Source organism: Lithobates pipiens, unplaced genomic scaffold (genome assembly GCF_037356315.1).
Source record: "Lithobates pipiens isolate NorthernLeopardFrog02 unplaced genomic scaffold, aLitPip1_a1.2 Scaffold_28, whole genome shotgun sequence".
Taxonomy (NCBI): domain Eukaryota; kingdom Metazoa; phylum Chordata; class Amphibia; order Anura; family Ranidae; genus Lithobates; species Lithobates pipiens.
Genome location: NW_027507789.1, coordinates 103,696,593 through 103,721,152, shown reverse-complemented (window position 1 = coordinate 103,721,152; position 24,560 = coordinate 103,696,593). Strand labels below are relative to the sequence as shown.

General features: G+C 45.4%; 1 protein-coding gene across 2 annotated transcripts in view; it reads right to left on the bottom strand.

The window, feature by feature from the left end:
* RND2 (Rho family GTPase 2) overlaps nt 1–24,560 on the bottom strand; it is a 299,146-nt gene that overhangs the window by 234,213 nt on the left and 40,373 nt on the right. For both annotated transcript variants that reach the window (XM_077459501.1, XM_077459502.1), the window contains exon 2: nt 5,070–5,157. In XM_077459501.1, coding sequence (XP_077315627.1) covers nt 5,070–5,157 — 88 coding nt within the window. The remainder of the gene's footprint in view (nt 1–5,069; nt 5,158–24,560) is intronic.

Genomic DNA, 24,560 nt, shown 5'->3' with positions numbered 1-24,560 from the left:
ACAGTGCAAGCCAAGCCCCCCGCTCCCTCCTCCCAGCAGCAGGAGTCTATTACTCCACTGGCCTCAATGTATATTGTAAAAATTCAGGAACCAGCACTGAATGAAGCCAGTGTCGTTGACAAGGATAGCAGGTAAGTAATTAAGTATTGAGAGGGGGAGTAGCACATGTACCCTTTTTGCCTTAAAACTGAACTCCAGGAATTTGGCCACTTCGAAAATGTGCAGGATGGGCTGGGCAAGTTGGATGTATTTGAATTTACTTCCAAGGCTGGACCTTCTGGTCTCCACTCTTGCAGCTGCAGGATTATATGCAACCGCTCTGCCACCTGCTCCCCCCCCCCCCACTCCTGCACAATCACAGAGTGCTTTGTATTATGTGAACATACAAAGGCTTCTGTGAATGGACAGCAGAGAGGAGGGGCAGGCAGAGCTGTGGCTGTTTGAGAGAGCAGCATCTCTCCTGTTAGAGCACAGGAATTATATTACTATTTACATAGTTATATATAATTACATAGTTGATGAGGCTGAAAAAAGACACAAGTCTATCAAGTCCAACTTATGTATTGATAGCTGTACTACCCCTGCTCAATAAAAACTGGCAGTTGTAAATAAAAGAGACAAGATTATAAGGTGGCATGCACATTGTTGGACATAACCCATAAAAAGCAGGCGCATTTTAGAAAGTAACTGAATTCCTGGAGTTCAGCTTTAATGCTGAGAATGCGAGAAGACAAACACAAAAATGTAATATTCAATTAATCCAACCCTCAAATTTGGTAGCTAGGTTTGTTTTGCCATCTCAATACATAGTGGTTGATGGTTATTCTTCCATCTTCTACAACAAGAGTGGGTGAGTTTGTCAGTATGCATTACTGCACAAGCCATGTTTCTATCATGCAGATAGTGACCATGTAAATATCCCTCATATATGCATTAACAAGACATGCCTGGCAGCTAAAGTTCCCACAGTTGTTTTAACAAGATATATGGTATGTGTAAACAGCAGTCACTACTGCCTAAGATTGCTTAATGGCTTCCTGTCAGACGGGTTGAGAACTCCCAGAGCCACATGTACTGCAATCCTAAGAGAACAGTGTTGTCTGGCCAACAAAAGAAGAAACACCATTTAAAAGCGGAGGAGTTGCACAGAAGAGGAACCCAAGAAGAGGAGGATCTGGGCTGCTCTGTGCAAATCCACTGCAACAGACCAGGTAAGTATAACATGTTTGTTATTCTTATAGGAAAAGAAAACGTAACTTTACAATCACTTTGATCGTAAAATTTGTTTGCAGCCTTTCATGTGTGATAGGTACACTTTAACAACTCCCCGATTTTAACAATAGCCGATTGTTGAGGAGTGGCCGGGAAGCAACAACAGAAGACTCATGTCCCCTCTGACAGCTGAATGTAAAAAAATAAATAAAAAAACACACATTGCCTTCAATATAAAAATATATTTTTCTGGGTCTGATACAGATTTTAAGGGGAACCCCAACCCAAAGTCCATATCAGACCCCTATCCGAGCATGCAGCCTGGCAGACCAGGAAAAGGGAAGGGGGGAGAGAGTGCCCCCACCCTGAACCATACTAGGCAACATGTCACCCCTTGTGACATTACCCACTAGATATTTAAGAACTGTTAGGTGGCAGAGCGGGCAGTCGGCGGGAGCAGGCAGTCGGCGGGAGCCAGCGACGAGTGCAGAGCTTTTTTTTTTTCAGGCCGTCGGCAGGGACATTTTTCAGGTCGTCAACGGGGACATTGTTTTTTTTAAGCAAGGAATTGTCAAAACAGTCTGTTTTTATTTCTTTTTTACACTTTTTTGGTGAATGAGTAGGGGTTCCCTCTACTCATTCAAATGCGGGGGACCGGGGTCTGGGACCCCCCCTTGTTAAAGGGGGCTTCCAAATTTCGATAAGCCCCCTGCCGGCAGACCCCCACTACCACTGGCGAGGGATGTGGGGAAGAGGCCCTTGTGTCCATCAACATAGTGACAAGATGCTTTTGTGTGGGGGGACAGAGCCCCCCTGCCCCAAAGCACCCTCCCTTGAGGGAATGTGGCCTAGTATGGTTCAGAATGGGAGAACACTAGATTCATTAAAAAAAATAAAAATAAAAATAATAATAATCGGATAGTCGTTGACTAATCGGAAAAATAATCGATAGATTAGTCGACAGACAAATTAATTGTTAGTTGCAGCTTTAGACCTAAGGATCTGGTATGGATTTGGAAGGGGGGGGGGGGGGACATTAAGTTTTTTTTGTTTGTTTGTTTGTTTTATAAATTTTGGTGCAGAGTTCCCCTTAAAATCCATACCAGAACCAAAAGAGTCTGGTATGGATGGGGTATTGCCGTTTTTATTCTCTCATGGAATTCATATTCAGCTGCACCACATATATGTGAACCATCACCATCACCATAGAAAGCCGGTTTGGTTCACATGTCATGCAAATCGAATGTGGTTCAAACCGCAACCAATTTGCATATATGTGTATAAAGCCTAACGGTATCTCCTCTGTCAGTGGTGAGACTAGCCCAGAGTTCCCTAAGGATCTTTCTGGTTGTGGCTATAATTGGATAGTGAAGGTATAAAGGGATTGGAAGCCTAGTCCCCAACCAGGCTGCCACAAAGACATGAGGGCAAGGGGTGTGCCTTGACTGGGTGTGACAAGGCTCCCAATCCCTTTATCTCTAGATTCCTGGATGATGGTACAAGTTTCTAACTAGCTTTACCTTTAGCAATTCACTACAGAGGCCCCACTTATTCTCCTGGATAGTGAAGGTAGTCATTAGTAAATAGGTAATATGAGTTTGTAACTGTGCACATTCTGAATAAATCTGTAAGTTTATAGTATCAGAGACTCCTGCCATGCATGACATTTTAGAAACATTGTTATGGCAGCCTGAATATACAGAAATGATGCATAAATGACCATGGCATTAGTATCAAGACCACATTGTTAATTTACGCCTTAGGTCCCATTAACATCTCATGATTTGAAATCCCAAATCACAGCAGAACACACAACGTGCTTGCGATTCTGCCCCAATAAAAACTTCAAAGATCTCTGCACTTATCGATGGCTAACATGGCACAAGATGTAGAGATTGGTAGTAGATACCACTTTCAGATAAATAATACTTAGGAACATATTTACGAAAGATTATCCACAATCATACATTTACACAAAAATTGGAAAACAGAAAAAAAACTCATAAAGCAGTGACAAGCTTTCTGTTATAAAGTCAGTGCCATCCTTTCCGGGTAGCCTCATCCACTCACAGTCTAACAAATTGTCACGTATGGGCAGTATGACACTTTTTCCTACAAAACCTTTGCTCTGTAAATACTGTGTAAATGTTTCTATGGTAATGATATATCAGCCGGGGACAGAGTGGCTGGATCACAGATAAATGTGCACAAGCACTGCCCATTCACTGAGGTCAATGACAGGTATCACAAAAAAAGAGCAATGCCCCCAACACAGTGTGGAACTCTTTCCTGGCATCTCTTTGCACATGTTCCGTTTTATTTTACCCTGAAGAAAATCTATAAAGAGACTGTTTGCTGAAAGATGCAAGGTGCATTTTTAGAAGGCTGCCAATCCACTATTAAAAACAAATAATTCCAATGCCACCCAAATGTGCAAAACAAGATCCCACTTTTTTAATGGCAGGGTGTGGATTGGGGGGTGAGATTCCCCACTCCTCCATGGTATTCTTGCTCATACAAAGGAGTACTATACATTTTTACTGCATTTGTTTTTTAGTCTTACCCAAAAAAGCCACAAGTAAGGGGTGAGGCCTGTTTTCTGGTATTATAACCAAAAATAAGAAAAAGGTCCAATTTCTATGAGCACTATGGAAGTTATAGAGACACATACTGGCAATCTAATCTTGTATTAATTTGCTGGGCTGGATTTTCCCAGACATAGGTGCTGTTTTTCCATACTCACACTGCTGGCATTCAATGACAACTGTGGTCCATCACCAAACCTAAGAGCTGAATCAATTATCCACTGAGCTTCCACTCGTGCTACAGAGTGCCCCATAGGAGCAGCCTTTAGCAAAGACTGTAAAAATCATTTATTGTGCTTACATAGGAAATTGTGTGACATGCCATGAAATAACAGCACTTTCTGGAAACCTGAAAGGCTAAGGCAAAGCTGACGCAGGTCAGTCCAACTTCTACCTGCAGCAATACATCAATGCTCTGATGATCTATTGCTGGCTGTTTGCACTATATTGCATGGGTCTTCACACTATGGCCCTCCAGTTGTTCAGGAACTACAATTCCCATCATGCCTGTGAATGTCAGAGTTTTACAATGCCTCATGGGATGTGTCGTTTTGCAACAGCTGGAGGGCCGTAGTTTGAGGATCCCTGCATTGTATTGCTATTAGAAGCGACCTGCTGCTACAGAGCTGTATAGGGGCTGGATATGGTTTAGACTTTTACTGACCACATGAACACCCCCCCCACCAAAAATGGAAATGAAAAAGGAAGTTAATGAAAATATAAAAATAAAAATCTTATCTTTCCAATAATTTCCAGATCCTGACAAATATTTTGGGTACTTTAGATGACAAGTGCAGCATAATGAATATGCATAAACGAGCACAAAGTCATTGAGAATTTTAACAATCACCAACCTGTAAAATGGTCATTGTCATGCTCGTTTTCGTCTACGCAAATCATTTTTGCCTGGATGCATCATATTGTACTGTACTAATAACAGCAAATTTACAAACGTAAGCGATTGTATGGCCCTCTGAACATTTCAGGGGCTGCACTTGCGGCCCCTGTATTTGCGAAATTGAGAGTCGGTCAGCAGCCCAGAATGAGCATATGCTTAGCCAGAGTCTTGACATCCCTATGCACTCAAAATATTTCCCATTCTGCTGCCATTTCGTACCTAGATATGCAAGTCTTTTATATAAACCAACTTGAAATATAATCACATGGTCTTAATGTTATTTTGAAAGTGAACCCAAGAAAACACACAAAATGATCATTATTTTCAGTATATTCATACCACACCTGCCACAGCGTGACAGAGGAGAAACTTACCAGACGTGTCCCACATGTTGAGCTCGATCCTCTGCTTGTCAATCTCAAAGCTGGCTGTGTAGTTCTCAAAAACAGTGGGGACATAGTTCTGGAACAGAATGAAAACAAGCACCCGTCAGCAAGTTCTTTGTGTGCACACACCTGGAAATCACTTTCCCAATCCTGTGATTTTATACATATATTATGCTTCAACATTGTTTTCAATTTTCCCAGAAAGCATTGCACTCAATCGCAAAGAAGGCATTTGTTATTATCAACCATACAGAGGAGTGCTCAGTTTGTTAATCACAAATATGATTAATAAATAATATATGAAAAGTCAATTTGTGTTTATTTAGGTACACACGTTATTACATTTTTCTCTTATAGTCGTACAGCAAGGCTGGGTTAACACCACTACAATTGTGCTGCATTGGGCAGTGTTGCCCAATGCCTACACAATGAAAAGACAAGGTAAACAGCCTAGCTTAGAATTGCACCAAAGAGCCCAATATAGTGTAGTATTCCAATTTAGTGATGAAAATGAAAAAACATGGGATGATGCACTCACACTGCGGGGAGATGACAGGCATCTCATGGAGGAATGTATTGCTCTGTCCCGGGCAAGTGGATGGCTCAAATTACTAGCAGCTGGATGGAGAGTAAACTGCTGGGGATATGAGGCAGGAGCACCTGTGTGAGCGTGGAGCCATGCCAGAGATGGAGTAAGGCCTCCTGCACACAGGACCACTAAAAAAAAACGCCAGCGCTGCTGCCAGGAAAAAGCAGCCTTTTTGAATAGCGTTTATGGGCGTTTGAGTAAAAACACTCCCTATAATGTTTAAATGCCTAAAAACGTCAAACGCGGCTAAACACTTGTTTTGCAGCATTTTTTGTTTTACCAGCACAACAGCCTCTGCTCATGGATGCACAGGCTGTCGTTTTTTTTTTATACTGTCCCTAAATGCTTATGCCTTCAAACGCCTCTGAAAGTTTATGTGTGCATGGATACATAGGCTAACATGGAGGCGCGTTTAGAGGCAGTGAAAAAAAAAAGTCAGACACCCCTAACAGCAGCTGTAAAAACATCCGGTGTGCATGAGCCCTAATGCCCCATACACACGGTCGGACATTCCGACCACAAAATCCGTCAGATTTTTTCAGACGGATTTTGGGCCAAACTTGTCTTCCATACACACAGTCGCACAAAGTTGTCGGAAAATCCAATCGTTCAGAACGAGGTGACGTCAAACACATACGTCGGGAGTATAAACGGGCCAGTAGCCAGTAGCTTTAGTCTCTTAGTTTATTCTGAGCATGCGTGGCACTTTGTCCGTTGGAATTGTATACACACGATCTAAATTTAAACGATCGGATTTTGTTGTTGGAAAATTTTAGATCCTGCTCTCAAACTTTGTGCGTCGTAAAATCCGGCGGAAAAGTCAGATAGAGCCCAAACATGATCGGATTTTCCGACAACATAATCCGATCTGACTTTTTACGTCGGAATTTCCGACCGTGTGTATGGAGCATTAGTGTCAGAAGCCACAACCGCTGGTGTCAGCTGATGAAGGAAGTTAATGGTTTTTCCGAAACCCACTCCGAGCAGACACCGATACACGCTCTCTCTTGGGGGAGGTACCAGACTGTCATATCCTCCCTGCACGGCAGTTCCTCCCAGTGCAGCTCTGGCTCTTTTTGACAACACAGCAGACGCCAGCAGTTGTGGCTTCTGATACTCTAGCTCCATCTCTGGCATCGCTCCCCGCTCAGACGGGTGCTCCTGCCTGGCACCCACAGCGGTTTGCTCTCCATCAAGCCACCAGCAGTTTGAGACATCCACCTGCTTGGGACATTCCTCTTTGATGTGCATGTCATTTCCACCACAATGTGAGTGTATCATCTTATTTTTTTATTTTATTTTACTACTTAGTAAGTCAGAATACTACACTATATTGGGCTCTTTGGCGCCTCTCTTCCCTCTCTCCATTTGTTCCAGATACCGGCCCTCCCAAGCCAGAATCAGGCAGGCAGCCTGTTTTCATATAGTGTCATGTGTATGTGTGGTTTAATAGACTTATCTCCGGGACTTTGACATTACACGTCCTGTCTGCTTTTATAATTGCTTTTACTTTTTTCTTGTTTCCGTTTTCAGTTTATCTGGTTACAATGGTTTATACTGTTGCACTAATACATTGTATTTAGTTTACCTTCTGGAAATGTGATCAGATCCCTTTTTTTTTTACCTTGCTCCTCTGGATTTAAAAGCTGTGAGCTAGTCTAACACTACCATCACCTGTATTGGGAAAGAGCGCCTAGGGCGGAATAATTTTTTAGCTTATAATTGGTGTATTTCACAATTAAGCTGCGTTGGTGTGAGCTGCAATAAAATGATGCACTGTGTGACCCTGAACAAGCAGTTGTCTTTCCCTAGGGACAAGCTAGGTGAATACATAGTCATAAGGAAACTGATCAGACAGCATGTGAGCCCTACATTACAAGGTAAGGCAAACAAATGACACAGGGAATATAATTACACTAACAGCTAGTTAAAATAAATAAAACATGTAAAATCATACAAAGGTTTTACAATGTAATGTATTCTAAAGCTCTAAAATGAATCTAAAGCCAAAACCTTTTTGTTTTATAGTTTACGTTTAATGCTTGTGCCACTCTTCTAAGTTTATAGAAAACAGACCAGATAGGAGTGATTAGCCCTCTGTTCGACGTCCGCTGGAGCTGTACGTTTCTGATTCTTCTGCCCACACCCCCCCCCCCCCATCCTTCTATATACACCTCACCCCTGTTCCACTATCAACTTCTGCTCCCATTTTCCACTCTCCACTCCCTTCCCATTAGCTCCCATACCCCTCCCCTCTCCCATCAGCTCCCATTTCCCCACTCCTCTCCTATTAGCTCCTATTTCTCCACTCCTCTCCTATTAGCTCCTATTTCTCCACTCCTCTCCTATTAGATCCCATACCCCCATTCCCCACTACCAGCTCCCATTTTCCACTCTCCACTCCCCCCCCCCCCCATTAGTCCCCATACCCCTCTCCTATCAGCTCCCATTTCCCCACTCCTCTCCTATTAGCTCCCATACCCCCATTCCCCACTATCAGCTCCCACTTTCCACTCCCCACTCCCCTCACATTAGTCCAAATACCCTGTCTCCTCTCCTATCAGGTCCCATTTCCCCACTCCTCTCCTATTAGCTCCCACACCACCACTATCAGCTCCCATTTTCCACTCTCCACTCCCCTCCCATTAGTCCCCATACCCCTCTCCTATCAGCTCCCATTTCCCCACTCCTCTCCTATCAGCTCCCATTTCCCCACTCCTCTCCTATCAGCTCCCATACCCCCATTCCCCACTATCAGCTCCCATTTTCCACTCTCCTCTCCTCTCCCATTAGTTCCCATACCCCTCTCCTCTCCCATCAGCTCCCATTTGCCCACTCCTCTCCTATTAGCTCCCACACCCCCACTATCAGCTCCCATTTTCCACTCTCCACTCCCCTCCCATTAGTCCCCATACCCCTCTCCTATCAGCTCCCATTTCCCCACTCCTCTCCTATCAGCTCCAATTTCCCCACTCCTCTCCTATCAGCTCCAATTTCCCCACTCCTCTCCTATCAGCTCCAATTTCCCCACTCCTCTCCTATCAGCTCCAATTTCCCCACTCCTCTCCTATCAGCTCCAATTTCCCCACTCCTCTCCTATCAGCTCCAATTTCCCCACTCCTCTCCTATCAGCTCCAATTTCCCCACTCCTCTCCTATCAGCTCCAATTTCCCCACTCCTCTCCTATCAGTTCCAATTTCCCCACTCCTCTCCTATTAGCTCCCATACCACCATTCCCCACTATAAGCTCCCATTTTCCACTCTCCACTCCTCTCCCATTAGTTCCCATACCCCTCTCCTCTCCTATCAGCTCCCATTTGCCCACTCCTCTCCTATTAGCTCCCACACCCCCACTATCAGCTCCCGATTTCCACTCTCCACTCCCCTCCCATTAGTCCCCATACCCCTCTCCCATCAGCTCTTATTTCCCCACTCCTCTCCTATCAGCTCCCATTTCCCCACTCCTCTCCTATTAGTTCCCATACCCCCATTCCCCACTATCAGCTCCTATTTTCCACTCCTCTCACATTAGTTCCCATACCCCTCTCCTATCAGCTCCCATTTCCCCACTCATCTCCTATTAGCTCCCATACCCCCACTCCCCACTGTCAGCTCCCATTTCCCCTCTCCTCTCCTATACTCCCACTCCCCACTATCAGCTCCCATTTCTCCTCTCCCATACCCCACTCTTCCACTTCAGCTCCCACGTTCCACTTTCTACTATAATTTCTTGCTTCTTCCGTTTGAAGAGACTGCATGCACCACATATAAAATGTATTCAAGTGTTGCAGTCTGGCCTATCTATGGAAAATGAATTAGTGCACAGACACGATTTAAACACACTTCCCAAGGTCAAAACTAAAAAAAAAAAAAAAAAAAAAAAATGTAATCAGGTAAAAAAAATGTTTTTTTTTTTGTTTTGTTCTGTTTTTTTAACAGTTAGAACATGTATGAGATATCAAAGTTTTTTTTCATTTAACCTGGTAAACAACAATGAAGGTTAATCGAATTGTAAACATTCATAATTCTGTTTATAAAATAATTTCAAATGATGGAAAGATCTTTTCATGAAATGGTACAAAGTGATGTTAAGAGCATAGATGGCCCTGGCATTCATGGCACAATGACAGTGACAGTTAAAACAGTACAGTCTAAATAGCAAGAGAAATGGGAATAGCCCACTCAAAGATGCAAAACCAGTGCAAAGCTGCCCTCCAGAGAATCTAGACCTACTGATCAGCATTGCGGAAAAGATTATCCCTTCTCACTTGGAGACCTTTTTGGACCTATACTTCAGAAATTTACTGACCTATCCAATTTGATTTGCTTTTCTGATGTCATTGACTCAAGTACAATTACGCAATTACTGCCAGGATTCTTTGATGCTTTGGAGTTTAGTTAATCAGCCTACCATACCTGAAAGGCACAGATTACCTTGGTCCGTTGATCCATGGTGTGACGTGACATCCTGGGGTTGGGTCCTGTGCCCCTTGTGGGTAGTTTGAGGTTGGGCCCACTGCACCCCCACCCTTAGGGACTTCTGGTGTTTCATGGTGGCAATTGTCCTAGTTTTTTAAATGATGCGGCTAGTAAGGATAGGACTATATAGATGTGACAGGAGGGCACATGGAACCCAGAATCCCTTGGAAAGGTTGGGAAACCCATGTTTCAGCTCCCCATACCACTCTTATGTCTAAGTCACCCTGTGCCATCTTGGTACAGGGTGAGTGAGAAAATATATCTTGGATTACTTAAAATGTAAGTAAGTAATATTTATCCACAGTATCTCCCAGGATATATGTAAAGACTATTCTTAGGTTATTAATTCTGAACAATACACAATCCTTGAAAGAGCTGATTACATTGACCTCCAGAGACGGACTGTCTGGTCACCTAGGCTGCCTTAAGTGCTGGGTTAATTAACATGTTAATTGTGTAATTGCCTTTTAAGTTGTTGCTATAGGGGAGGGGGGAGTATCCATGAGCAGCCCTACCTCGTTATCTACCCCCTTGTGTAAAATGTGTATAAAAGTCTGTATTCTGGCCAATAAACGGTTCAAGATTCTACAAGCTATTTTTGGCTAGACTTGTATTCAATGCAGCTATGAGAATATATCTCTCTGATAGTTAGATTGGAGGAAGCGTGATATACTGACGGAAGCACTCAATCGGAGTGTGGGATCGGATCCGTCAAAATATCCACATGAAATCATTGTGTAACTATAACCACTCACCCCTGAAGAAGAGGAATTATGCAATCTTTCGAAATGCGTTGAGTACTCTGATCTTGGTTGTATCATTTACAGAGAACTGTGGTTATTCCATTATTTACTGTTTGTAACCGCATCTGTTGCATTGTTTTAATCTGCATGATCACATTTTCTGTCTTTTTTTTTTCCTACTAAATAAATTGTAAGCCCTTGTACACACGGTCGGACATTCCGATGAACAATGTCCGATAGGACCGTGTTGTCGGACAGTGTGTGGGCTCCATCGGACTGTTTCCGTCGGAGTATCCGACGGACCAAGTTTTCCAGCTGGGCTATAAAATTTTCCGACAACATGATTCCGATCGGACTTTGTCCGATCATGTGTAGAGAATTCCGATCGGACAAAGTGCCACGCATGCTCAGTTCAAATTCCTAGACCAAAGCTATTGGCTACTAGCCTAAAAGTAGTCCCATCCTAACGAAATAACGTCATCATGTTAAGTACGATCGGATTTTCTGACAACTTTGTCCGAGTGTGTGTATGCAACAGTTTCGGACAAAATCCGTCGGACAAAATCCGACGGATTTGGTTGTCGGAATGTCCGACCGTGTGTACAAGGGCTTATACTTTTTACAACAATCCTATCTTTGTTGGAGTTCATGCACTTAAAATTCCCACTAGAAGTTTTTTTTGTAGATTGTAAATATGTCAATAGGGCATGTGTGAGCATTTCTTTCCTGCCATGAACAAAAAATCTGCTAGTCCTCAGCTACCAGCCTAGGCAGTCCAGATTATACGATATCTCCAAATTAAATATAAGTGCCAAATGTCTGGTTTAATCAGCAATGAGATGTTTACCAGTAATTACAACATATGTATTGAGACAAGGTTATCAGTAAATTTGCACGGTTTACATTAAAGCCCAATTCAACCCTCTAATTTATTATGATTTTATTTCTTTACACCGCCAAGTGCTGAAGCAAGTTTTAAAATATCCTGTCCTGCCATAAGAGAGTGGGATTGCAATTCTCTTATGCAATGCAGCAGAGCGGCGCTCCAGTGCTCCGATACACTGTTCCAACTAACAATCTCACTCTCTGAGCAGAAAAGTTGGGGGAAAAGTGTTACATGTTGGACCACTAGAGAGACAGGTCGCTGCTTTGGGTAAGAGAGCTGCGGTCCAACTTTCCTATGCGCTGGCAGCACAAGGTATTTTGAGCTTTGCTTCAGTACTTAGGAATAAGTGTATCGAAGAACATAAATCAGATATAAAAAAAAAAGGAGACTTTTTTTTTTAACCTCCCTCTTTGATTTTTTTCTTTTTCAAATTGTCCCCTGGCCAAGCTGCTTGATTACTTGGCGCTTATTCTTTCAGTGCCGCCCATGACACCATATTCTTTGGAGTCCTGCATCAGTCTGTGTTACATGCGCACTCCCGCTCTGTACTCCTGCTCTAGGAGCAGCCGTGCACACAACCAGTCCAAGAGGGACACACACACTTCCTCTTCTCCTCCAAAGCGCTGATTGACAGCAGCTTTAGCTGTGAATAGGGATGAGCTTCGTGTTCGACTCGAACATCGGCTGTTCGTCCATTCGGCGAAGTCCGAACATTTTGGTCCGTTTGCGCCAAATTCGTGTGCGATGGCGCAGTGCATTGCTGGCTCATGATTGGCCAAGCATGCACTGTGACCCCGCATGCTTGGCCAATCGCAGCGCCAGCAGCGAGGAGAGCCATGATTGGCCAATCATAGCTCAGGCTGTGTAGTGCACGCCCCACACTATATAAGGCCGCCAGCGCAGCGGCCTTGTGTAGTGTGTTGGCATCTGAAGCAGTGGGTGTTCTGTGTACCTTCAACACAGTACACACCGATCGTTTTCGGCCGATTTTCGATCTTGCTGTTGTGTAGTGGTTGTTGTCTGCGTGCCCTGACCGCAGTATACACCGCTATATTCACCTCACCTATATAGCTAGTGATCTATCTTTTATAATAGAGCTTGCAGTCAGTAGTGTTAGGAGCTTGTGCGTGCTGTCTGCGTGCTCTGTACCCAGTACATACCGCTATATCCACCTACATAGCTGTTCTCTATTTGAGCCCACTTGCCATCTGCAGGAGTTATTGGAAGTTGTGTGTGCCTCCAGCACAGCACAGTATACATCTGTATATACCCCTTTATCTCTGGTGTTCTATAATAAAGGCATCTGCAGGAGTTAGTGGGTGTTGTGTGCCTCTAGCACAATATACACTACCCAACTGCTTTTTTACCCAACTCCCTTCAGGCCATTACCATGTCTGGAAGGCCAGCAAGGAGAGGCAGACAGGCACGAGCCGATAAAAGAGGGCAAGCAAGCTCTGTGTCTAGAGACAACAGTGCTGGTCGTGGACGCGGTGCATTGTCATCGGCACGTGGCCATGGGACACGCTTGTCCTTCTTTTAGGCAGCTGGACATGTTGAGCTGCAACATGCCAACGACTTGGTAGAGTGGATGACCAAGCCCTCTTCATCCTCCTCATCCTCTCTCACCCAGTCTCAGGGTACTAGTAAAGCAGCTGCCAACGCATCGTCTTCCCTCCTCTCAATGTCATCATCAGTGACTCCTTCCCTAGACCCACCACGTCCTCCTGAGGAGTCTCCTGAACTCTTTGAGCACAGTGTTGGGTACATGCTCCAGGAGGATGCCCAGTGTTTTGTGGGCTCTGATGATGACACTCAGCTAGAGGAAGGCAGTAGCGTGAGCGCAGAGAGAGGGGATGCTCAAGAAGGACAGCAATCTGGCAGTCATGTTCCACAAGCTGCAGCATACTGCCAGGTTTGCTACAGCGATGAAGAGGGAGGGGATGATGAGGGCACTGACTCCACGTGGGTGCCTGGAAGGAGAGAGGAGGAGGAGGAGGAGGAGGCACATGTCCAACGAGGCAGGATGCCCTCCGGGGGCCAGCTTAGGGGCTGCACACCGACTGAATCACACCGCAGAGCTCCGCCTGTGCAGGGCGCTGCCTCTGCGCGTTATTCTAAAAGTTCTTTGGTGTGGGCCTTTTTTGAGACCAGTGCATCAGATCGCACCGCTGCTATTTGCAACATATGTCTCAAGCATATCTCGCGTGGCCAAAACATCAGCCGCTTGGGCACCACATGCTTGACCAGACATATGTTGACCTGCCATGCAGCTCGTTGGCAAGCGTACCTCAAAGACCCACACCAAAGAACAAAGCTCCTTGCTCCTCATCAGCTGGCATCTCCAACCCCACTAGACCTTCAGTCCTCTCTGAAACCTGCTCTGAGAGGAATGAAGGTGTAGAATTAGGTGTGTCACAGCCAAGTGCTTCCCGGGAACTCTGCTAGCGGTACACCCACGTCCGATTATAGCAGGCAAATATCCCTGCCCCAGCTGCTGGACCGGAGAAAGAAGTTCACTCCCAGCCATCCACATGCCCAGCGGTTGAATGCTAGCTTGGCTAAATTGCTAGTACTTCAACTGCTGCCTTTTCAGTTGGTAGACTCGGCCCCCTTCCGTGAGTTCGTACAATGTGCGGTTCCGCAGTGGCAGGTCCCCAAACACCACTTTTTCTCACGGAAGGCGATTCCGGCTCTCTACCGGCATGTGGAAGGCAATGTCCTTGCCTCGCTGGACAGGGCGGTCAGCGGTAAGGTGCATATTACCGCTGACTCATGGTCCAGCAGGCATGGACAGGGACGTTACCTGTCTTTCACGGCCCATTGGGTCACTCTTCTGGCAGCTGGGAAAGATGCAGGACAAGGTGCAGTAGTGTTGGAGGTTGTTCCGCCACCATGCCTCCAAAATGCTACTATTGGTTGTGACACACCTCTCTCCTCCACCCCCTCCTCTTCTTCTTCCTCCATGGCCTCTTCCAGTGCTCTGTCCTCAGAACCAGCAGTGCTTCGTAGGCGTTCCAGGGGCTACGCAAGTACGCAGGCAAAACGATGCCATGCCGTGCTTGCGCTGGTTTGTTTGGGGGACAGGAGCCACACTGGGGCGGATGTTTTGTCAGCTCTGCAGGGGCAGGCCGAGAGGTGGTTGACGCCACGCCAGCTTAAGCCAGGAATGGTGGTTTGTGACAATGGCACCAACCTCCTCTCCGCCCTCCGACAGGGACAACTGACCCATGTGCCCTGTGTAGCTCACGTCCTTAACCTGGTGGTGCAGTGGTTCTTGGGCAGGTACCCCGGCTTACAGGATGTCCTGAAGCAGGCCAGGAAAGTCTGTGTGCATTTCCGCCAATCATTTAATGCCTGTGCTCGGCTGGCTGAGCTCCAAAAGGAGTTGAACCTGCCCAAGAACCGCCTTATATGTGACATGCCCACCAGATGGAACTCAACGTTGGCCATGCTGCAGTGGCTGCACACGCAGCAGAGGGCCATCAATGAGTACCTGTGCGACTACGGCACCAGGACAGGGTCAGGGGAGCTCGGTTTTTTCTCACCACGCCAGTGGGGCATGATCAGGGATGCATGCACTGTCCTGTCACCATTGAGGAGGCCACAAGGATGGTGAGCAGTGACAGTGCATGCATCAGTGACACTGTACCTCTTGTCCACCTCTTGGAGCATACGCTGCGTGGAATAATGGACAGGGCACTTGAGGCAGAACAGAGGCAGGAAGAGGAGGACTTCCTTGCCTCTCAAGGCCCCCTTTATCCAGACAGTGTTCCTGCTGTGCCACCCATCACACAGGAAGAGGATGAGGAGGAGGAAGAGGAGGAGGAGGATGATGATTGTGTCAGCATGGAGGTGGAGGCTGGCACTCAGCAGCAGCAGCAGCAGCAGCAGCAGTCTTGTAGGGATGATTTACAATCCCAAGAAACACGTGGACTTGTACGTGGCTGGGAGGAGGTAGCTGCGGATCATGTTGTCCTTAGTGACCCAGAGGACTCCGGACCGAATGCCTCAGCTAACCTACGCTGCATGGCCTCCCTGATCCTGCAAAGCCTGCGGAAGGATCCTCGTATTCTTCGGATCAAGGAGAGGGACCATTACTGGCTGGCCACTCTCCTTGATCCACGGTACAAGGGTAAGGTTGCCGACCTTATCTTGCCATCGCAGAGGGAGCAGAGGATGAGACATCTCCGGGAGGCCTTGCAGAAAGGTCTGTGCAACGCGTTCCCAGAGACTGGGAGGTTACAAACTCCTGGTCCTGGACAACGTGTTGCTGAGGCATCGGTCAGAAGGAGCGGTGGAGAAGGTGGCCGTCTGACTGATGCTTTCAGACAATTTTTTAGTCCGCAGCCCCAAGGTATGATCGGTTCCAGCACCCATCGCCAGCGTCTGATTTACATGGTGCAGGAATACCTAGGGGCAAGGTCAGACTTGCACACCTTTCCCACCGAAAATCCTCTGGCTTACTGGGTCTTGAGGATGGATCACTGGCCAGAGCTTGCACAGTATGCAATTGAGCTACTGGCCTGTCCTGCATCCAGCGTTCTTTCGGAACGCACCTTCAGTGCTGCTGGTGGCTTTGTTACCGATCACAGGGTGCGCCTGTCCACCGAATCAGTTGATCGACTGACCTTCATCAAGATGAATCAGTCTTGGATCACCCACAGCTACCAAGCACCTGAAGCTGATGTAACAGAATAATTTTTTTTGAAATATCACATCCCTTCAAGACTGTCTATGTTATGTTGATTGTCTATCCTCTTCCTCCTCCGCTGATATGTTGGAAGAACATTTCTGGTTCTGGGTGATGCCATCAGCCCAATTTTTCTGCCCCTGTTTGACAGGGGCGTTTTAATTACAATTTTTAATGCAATGCTTTGCAGCAGGGCTAATTCCTGCAATAAAACTAGAGTATATGGAAGAGGTTGCAGTGTGGTGGCACCAGCACCAGTGCCTAAGGCCCAATTTTTCTGCCCCTGTTTAACAGGGACATGCAATTACAATTCTTGATATAATATTTCACAGGAGGGCCCCTTCCTGTGCCCACCCAGAGTAACGGTGAGGACTTATAGTGTTGTGGCATCAGCACCACAACCACCAAAGATCAATTTTTCTACCACTGTTCAACAATGGCATGCAATTACAATTCTTGATATAATCGTTCACAGCAGGGCGCTCCAGCGCCCACCAAGAGTCACTTTGAGGGCTTACAATGTTGTGGCAAAACCAACACCTTGTTCCGCCATTTCTGCAGAGCATATAGGGCAGGCCCCTACTTTCAAACATCCAATTTACAAACATCTCCTACTTGCAAACGGAAGGAGACAACAGCAAGTGAGATGAAAAAAGATGGACGACAAAACAAATTATACAGGGGCGATAACCCTTCCCTATGTTTTCCAAAAAGCTTAAAAATCGTTTTTTTGACTGGAGCTACACTTTAAAAATGTACCAGTTGAAAATTACAAACAGATTCAACTTAACACAACAAACCTACACAGTCCCTGTCTTGTTTGCACCGCCTGTATACTGCTGTTCTGAGTATATAGGGCCTGGGGGCCACACGCATTTCCTTTTTTTAATATGGGTACAGGGTTCCCCTTAATATGCGTACAAGACCCAAATAGGCTGGTAATGGGCAAGGAGAGCTACCCATGCCATTTTTCTCAATGATTTTCAACCATATTGCAGGAACCAGATATAACATTAAAACCGCAAGCAGTTTTAAATGGTGTTATTTCCGTTTAATGTCATTTTGTGCAGGGACTGTTCTAAACACGGGAAACACGTGGCACTTCACAGGCATACTACAGACACCCCCCAGGCACCATATTTAAAGGAATATTTCACTTTTTTTTTTCACTTTAATCGTCATTAAAATCAGTGCTCCCACCAAAACGGCCATTTTTAAAAACATTTTAGGCATTGACCCATGTCCCCTGGGGCAGGAGCCAGGTCCCCAAACCCTTTTTAGGACAGTATCTTGGATATTAGCCGTTAAAATTAGCACTTTTAATTTCGAACGTTCGAGTCCCATAGACTTCAATGGGGTTCTAAAGTTCGTTCGAATTTGGGGTCCGTTCGAAAGTTCTGGTGCGAACCAAACCGGGGGGTGTTCGGCTCATCCCTAGCTGTGAAGGACAAGCGTGGCTTTTTCTCTGTGTGCTTCCTCCCACACTGGTGCTGGCTGTTTCTGCATGTAGTCTGATTACAGAGAAGGGGCACACACGTTACCGGAGGCAGAGAGAATTGGCATGAAGCAGAGTAGCCAGGAAACAGATGAAAAACCAAGCTCTGGGTAGGAAATAAAAAATAAACATAAACATAAAATAAAGAAAAATCCCATCAAATTAATGCATTTTATAATATGTACTTTTGAACCACAGCTTTTTCAATACACAGATCAAGAATAAGGCATGCACACTCTTTAATCAAACTTTATTATAGGAACAGAAAAACTGAGGTCCCCTTTCTGCAGGATCATAGTAAAGGCTTCCTTCACGGACACCTCCCCTTCCCAAGAGACATTCTCTGCTGCCGATACCTTTCCTAAGGCCCCCAACTACACACCAGTGACTAACCCCCGCACGGGCAGGATTTCACAACTCATGGTGATTGCCGGAAACTGCACCCGAACTCCCCCTCACCCCATGTAACTAACCTGGAGGTCTTTCGTGCCTCAATTTTTCTTCTGGCTTTTCGCCAGAGCCACCTCTCAACATGGAACTCTGATCTTCAGGTATACCCCGCTGTCTTACATATCACTTAATGCAAAGTGACAATAAAAATGTACCCCAACAGGTTTCTTTCCTAAGAGGGGGAATTTTACACCCCCCCCCCCTCCCGAAACTACACCGGAGCAGACGGGTCTAGTGCACACTCGCCCTATAAGTGACTTGACTACTGGGGAACTCTTGAGCTGGAGGGATGTTAACACCATCCTAAGAGGGTAGATGAGATGGTGCCTCCTTTGAGCTTACTGCCCACCTTGGACACCCTGCTCACTGTCATGTTGCGAGGAGTTTAGGTGATCGCATACAATGCGGGTGGAGACACCCCTTCCCCAGATGTTCTAATGCGGATATATGCCATGTCATACTAATATGTTGTCATACCTATGCTAAAATGTATGCTCTAAATGTTTGCACAGACGGGGGATAACGGATTCTCATTTATAGCCACGCACTCCCCTAAAGTGCCCTGTCTCGTGTCTAGTTGCCTCTCCAGGGTCGTGACTTATCTTAAGGTCGCTGCGGACCTCTGTTTACAATTTGACTATGGGGGACACCGGAGAGGTAAACCTCACAGGACACACGGAGACTGTGTGGAGTCTCAATTTCTTGCATTACTATGTATAGATGTTTGCTTTTAACATTAACCGTTACACTTTTATATTTTTTGCTGGGATGGGTGGGAGGGTCAGGTTCTCTTCCCTTGGGCCCTGACTAACCTCTCTCCCACATAGGCTAGCGTATCCTCCTGGGGTTTTTTCTTCTCCTCCTGGGAGTTTTATATGCTGGGGAAAAGAAAATAGTTTCTTCAAGGTATTAGACCCTATCCTCTGATGTATCACTCCAGTAACCCGCGGCCAAGTCAAAAGGGGTCCCCATATTGTTGGCCAGTAAACTTCCCTGGAAATGCCAGGATTCTATCATAGACCCTGCGGGACGCTATGGCTTCCTTAAGGGACTCCTAGGTGACCTTCAAGTAACCTTAGCAACTATGTATGCCCCCAACGAACGCCAAGACACCTTCCTTGATCACGTCTTAGAAGAGCTTCTAGAATTTACAAAAGGACAATTGATCCTCGGTGGGGACTTCAATGCACCGCCACTCCCCTCGATGGAAACGTCTTTGGGCTTCTCATCCATCCCGCTGGGCCCCCTGAAAGGAATCGCTAAATCTTTCCATAGAGCCCAATTGATCAATGTGTGGCAATTACAACACTCAAGGGAACACAATTACACATTCTATTTTACTCCACAGAAAATTTACACTAGGATAGATTACTTTTTGATTCCCCACACTCAACTTCACGCCGTGAGTGACTCATCGATCGGCAATATAACATGGTCTGACCACGCACCTATTTTCCTGACATATACACTGTCCGGGACATCGTCCCCCAGACACCGCTTTTGGCGTCTCAAGAAGGGCCTTTTGCAGATCCCAGAGGTGTTAGATGTAACCAGGGAATTACATCTTTATGTCTAAACGAACAATCGACCAGACTGCGGCCCAGGCTATTTATGGAAAGCTCATAAAACAGTCCTTAGAGGGGTTCTCATTAAGCATGGATCACGTATTAACGGAGAATGCAATGAAAAACTTTTTCTACTACTTAACAAACTGTCCACTGCCGAATCTAGCCACAAACACACCCCCTCTCCCACTTCAGAGTGTGAACTTGCGCTATTTATGCAAACAGATCACTGATCTACTACATTATAAGGCTAAGGCAGCTTTACAGTTTTGCCGTAAAATAAGCTATGAATCAGGGGATAAATGCTGGAAAGTGTTGGCAAAAACGGTCAGGGAACATAAACTATTAACTTATATCCCCCAAATCATGACCTCCAGAGGTCAAAAGGTGGTCCTTCCCACAAATCACATGGGAATTTAAAGATTTGTATTCCCAACTCTACAACCTACCAAATAAGCCGCCACCTCAAGCTGGTATGGAGGACTATATTGCTTCCTCTCCACATCCCTCCTTTTAACCTGAAATTTGGGAAGAATTAGACTCCCCAATAACTTTGGAGGAACTTCAATAAGCCTTAGGAGCAATGAAACCAGGGAAAGCTCTGGGCCCTGATGGCTATACTACAGAGTATTACAAGATACACCTTCCGATACTAGGCCCACATATGGTTACACTTTTCAACGTGGTTGGCTCTGACACAAAATTTCCTAGAGATACCCTAAGGGCCCACATCTCTGTAATCCACAAGGAAGGGGAAGGCCCCACATCCTGTGGTAGTTAGAGACCCATATCTCTCCTGAATGTAGACCTTAAGTTGCTGAGCAAGATCTTGGCTACTCGACTGGCTCAACACCTCCAATTCAACCACAACACTTAAAATGTGCCCTGATTAACACCAGAACAGCAGTCAAGCACAGACAAGAAGTCCACAACTTCATCACCAAAACAACATAGATTGCCTCTTCATCACAGAAAGCTGGCTAACACCCAAAGGCAACATCATCCTAACTGAATTGGTCCCTGAAAAATACAGGATCCTAACTGAGCATAGAATAGGCAAAAAAGAAGGAGACCTAGCAGTGATCTTCAAATCCCACCTTGCGCTCGGCAAACCTACGCTTCAGAACCAGTGCCTTTTATGGAGACACTTTCTCTACAGCTGCAAACAACACCCCAAGACACCATTCACATACTGCTATGCTACAGACCACCAGGACAAAAGACAAATCTCACAATACCCTTCACCGAATTCATTTCAATTCACACCCTGAAAACCAAAAACATTCTGGTACTTGGAGACTTCAATCTCTGGGCAAACAACACCGAAGACCCCATAAAATAAATAAATGCTCCTACGCATGGTTCAGGGCACACTCTGGACCTCATCTTCAAACAAAATATTGACATCAACATACTCAACAACTTACCACTACCATGGACTGACCATCGCCACCAACACCACCCTCCAGAAACCGAACCACTCAACAATAACATACTGGACCAGATCTCAGAAGAAAACTACACTAGGAACTCTTCAAAACTGCACTGTCAAACAAAATAGCAATGCTAAATTCAAACCACTCGACGGAAAAAACACTCTGCGCTCCTTAAACAAAGCTTTACTACAAGCAGCAGACGCAGTCGCTCCGAAACGTAGAACACTCATCCACAACAAAAATTCTGGATGTTTAATGGCACTCTTACTCTACTGAAGCAGCAACGTAGATGAGCTGAAAGAGCCTGGAGAAGAAATTCTACAAAGGAAAACCACACAAACTACAATGCACTTACAATGAAATATCACAAAGCAATCTTCAAAGCAAAAAAAGAGCACTTCTCAACACCATCGTAAAAGCCCTAAACCACCCTCGTGAATTATTCAAACTAGTCGCCCAGACTATGAAAACTATCTGTCTAGAGTCCCCTACAAACGAAACTCAAGAATTTTGCAACGAGCTATCGGATTTTTTTTATTGACAAAAATCGACAACATTCGGGAAGTAATTCAAACAGAAAAAAAAACAAAAACAAACAAACAATCAACCCTATCCAAAAAGAGGAAATCGATTCAAACATCACACAACCACCAAATTTTTTGCTGACCCCGATCGCCACAGACACCACAAAAACATCATCAGAAGCCTCAGAGACAACAAATCACCTAATGATATCGTCCCCACAAAACTTCTGAAAGAATGTTCCGACATCATGGCGCCTACTATAACACTATTCATAAATCAGTAGTTCAAAGAAGGAATTGTTCCGAACTCCCTCAAGCAGGGCATACTCAAACCACTCCTAAAGAAACCCAACCTGGAATCCAAAGACCCTAACCACCGAAGACCGATAACAAGCCTGAACACCATCTCAAGATTATTGAGAAAGCAGTAGTACAACAGCTACAACTCCATCTGGACACACACAATCTCCTGGACCCACTGCAATCAGGCTTCCGCCCGGGCCATGGCACGGAAACGGCACTCCTCAAAATATGGGACGATGCCTTGGAAGCAGCAGATGACGGAGAATCATGTCTCCTGGACCTTAGTGCAGTGTTTTCGACACACTGGATCACAACACTCTTCTCATCTGCCTCAAAGAAGTAGCAGGAGTCACAGATTCAGACCTACTATGGTTCGCCTCCTTCTTAGGAAATCGGTCACAGACAGTGAAACTTTGAGCTTTCACCTCTGAATCTCACGCAATTTCCTATGGAGTCCCTCAAGGATCATCTTTGTCACCCGTGCCCTTCAACATTTACATCCATCCACGCCTCACAATCATCAGCAAATCAGACCTATGCTTCCACTCATACGCAGATGATACGCAACTCTACTTTTGGATCACCGGACAAAAAGACCAATTTCAGGAATTAGAAAAATGCCTCACATCGATAGATGACTGGATGTCCACGAGCTCCCTCAAACTCAATGGATCCAAAACAGAACTTCTCCTAAACGCAAACCGAAATACTAAATCTACGACCCCATGGACCCCACTCCCACCATCCTTGGACAGACCATACCCCTAAGCACAAAAGCCAAAAGTCTCTGAGTCATCTTCGATTCAGAGATGTCAATGGACACGCAAATAGGATCAGTAGTCAGTGGATCTTACCATCTTCTACGCCTGCTACGTAGACGACTCATCCCCTTCATTCCAGAAGAGGAGAAAGCAGTAGTAGTAGGAACAATCATCAACTCTCGACTCGACTACGCAAACTCCCTCTACATAGGACTACCTAAATTCCAGATTGCATGCCTACAAGTCATCCAAAACATGGCAGTTACTGCTGTCACGGGAAAAAAAAACTGGGAATCCATCTCCCCCTCCCTGAGGAACCTACACTGGCTAACCGTAAAGGATCGGATTATATTCAAGACCCTCTGCCTGACTCACAAATGCACACAAGGAGACGCTCCTCAATACTTATGCGAAAAAATAAAACACTACACTCCCAATCGCAACCTCCGATCAACCAACCAAAAACTCTCTCATCCCCAAGTCCTGGTACAGATCAAGGGGAGAACGAAGATTCGCAGTCCAAGGACCACGGCTATGGAACGCTCTACCCACGAACATCCGCTCGGAGGGAAACCATCGGGCCTTCAGGAAAAAACTCAAGACACACCTCTTTTAAGAAGGATTCAACGCAGGTCAGATTAAGCACCTTGAGGTGATTCAATTCGCATTTGCAGCACTATACAAGTCATTCATTCATTCATTCAGGGAACTAATTCACCTTGACCAGGTTGGCTTTATCCCCTCCAGAGAGGCAAGAGACAATACGACCAAAGTACTGAATCTCCTCCATGTTGCAAAACCACAAACACCCCATGTGTTTTCTTGAAAACTGATACCGAGAAGGCATTCGACCGGGTGAACTGGACCTTCATGTTCTCCGTGCTTTGCCATATGGGCCTGGGGGGGATGATGCTCGGTTGGATAGCCAAGATCTACTCCAACTCGACAGGCCAAGTGAAGGCAAACTTAGTCCTCTCTGACCCCTTTCCCATAAAGAATGGAACGAGACAGGGATGCCCTTTATCCCCTTTCCTATTTGACCTTTCCTTAGAACCATTTTTATCTACAATCAGCATAACATAAAATCTTCGCCTACTTGCTCTTTTTGTTAACAAACCCGGCAATATTGCTGCCGAACCTATTTAGAGAATTTGTACGTTTCTACATTTCTACGTTTCTACATTTCCATTTCAAATGGACGAAGTCCACATTGAAATACCTAGGTACATACATCTAGTCCGACCTCTCCTGTACATATGAACACCACTACCCACCGCTACTAACTAGACCTGTGCAATATTGGACAAATGGCATAAAGGCTTGCACTCATGGTTTGGTAGGTGTAACCTTTTAAAAATTAGTATTCTACCAAAATACCTATTTCTTCTCCAAGCTCTACCTGTTAGGGTGCCCCCCCTCTTATTTTAAACAAGTCCAAGTTCTGTTCACCCGCTTTGTCTGGGTGCATAAAAACCTTGCACCCCCCACACTCAATTATCTCTCCCAAAAAAATTTGGTGGACTAGCATTACCTGATATTTGTAAGTACTACCAAGCAA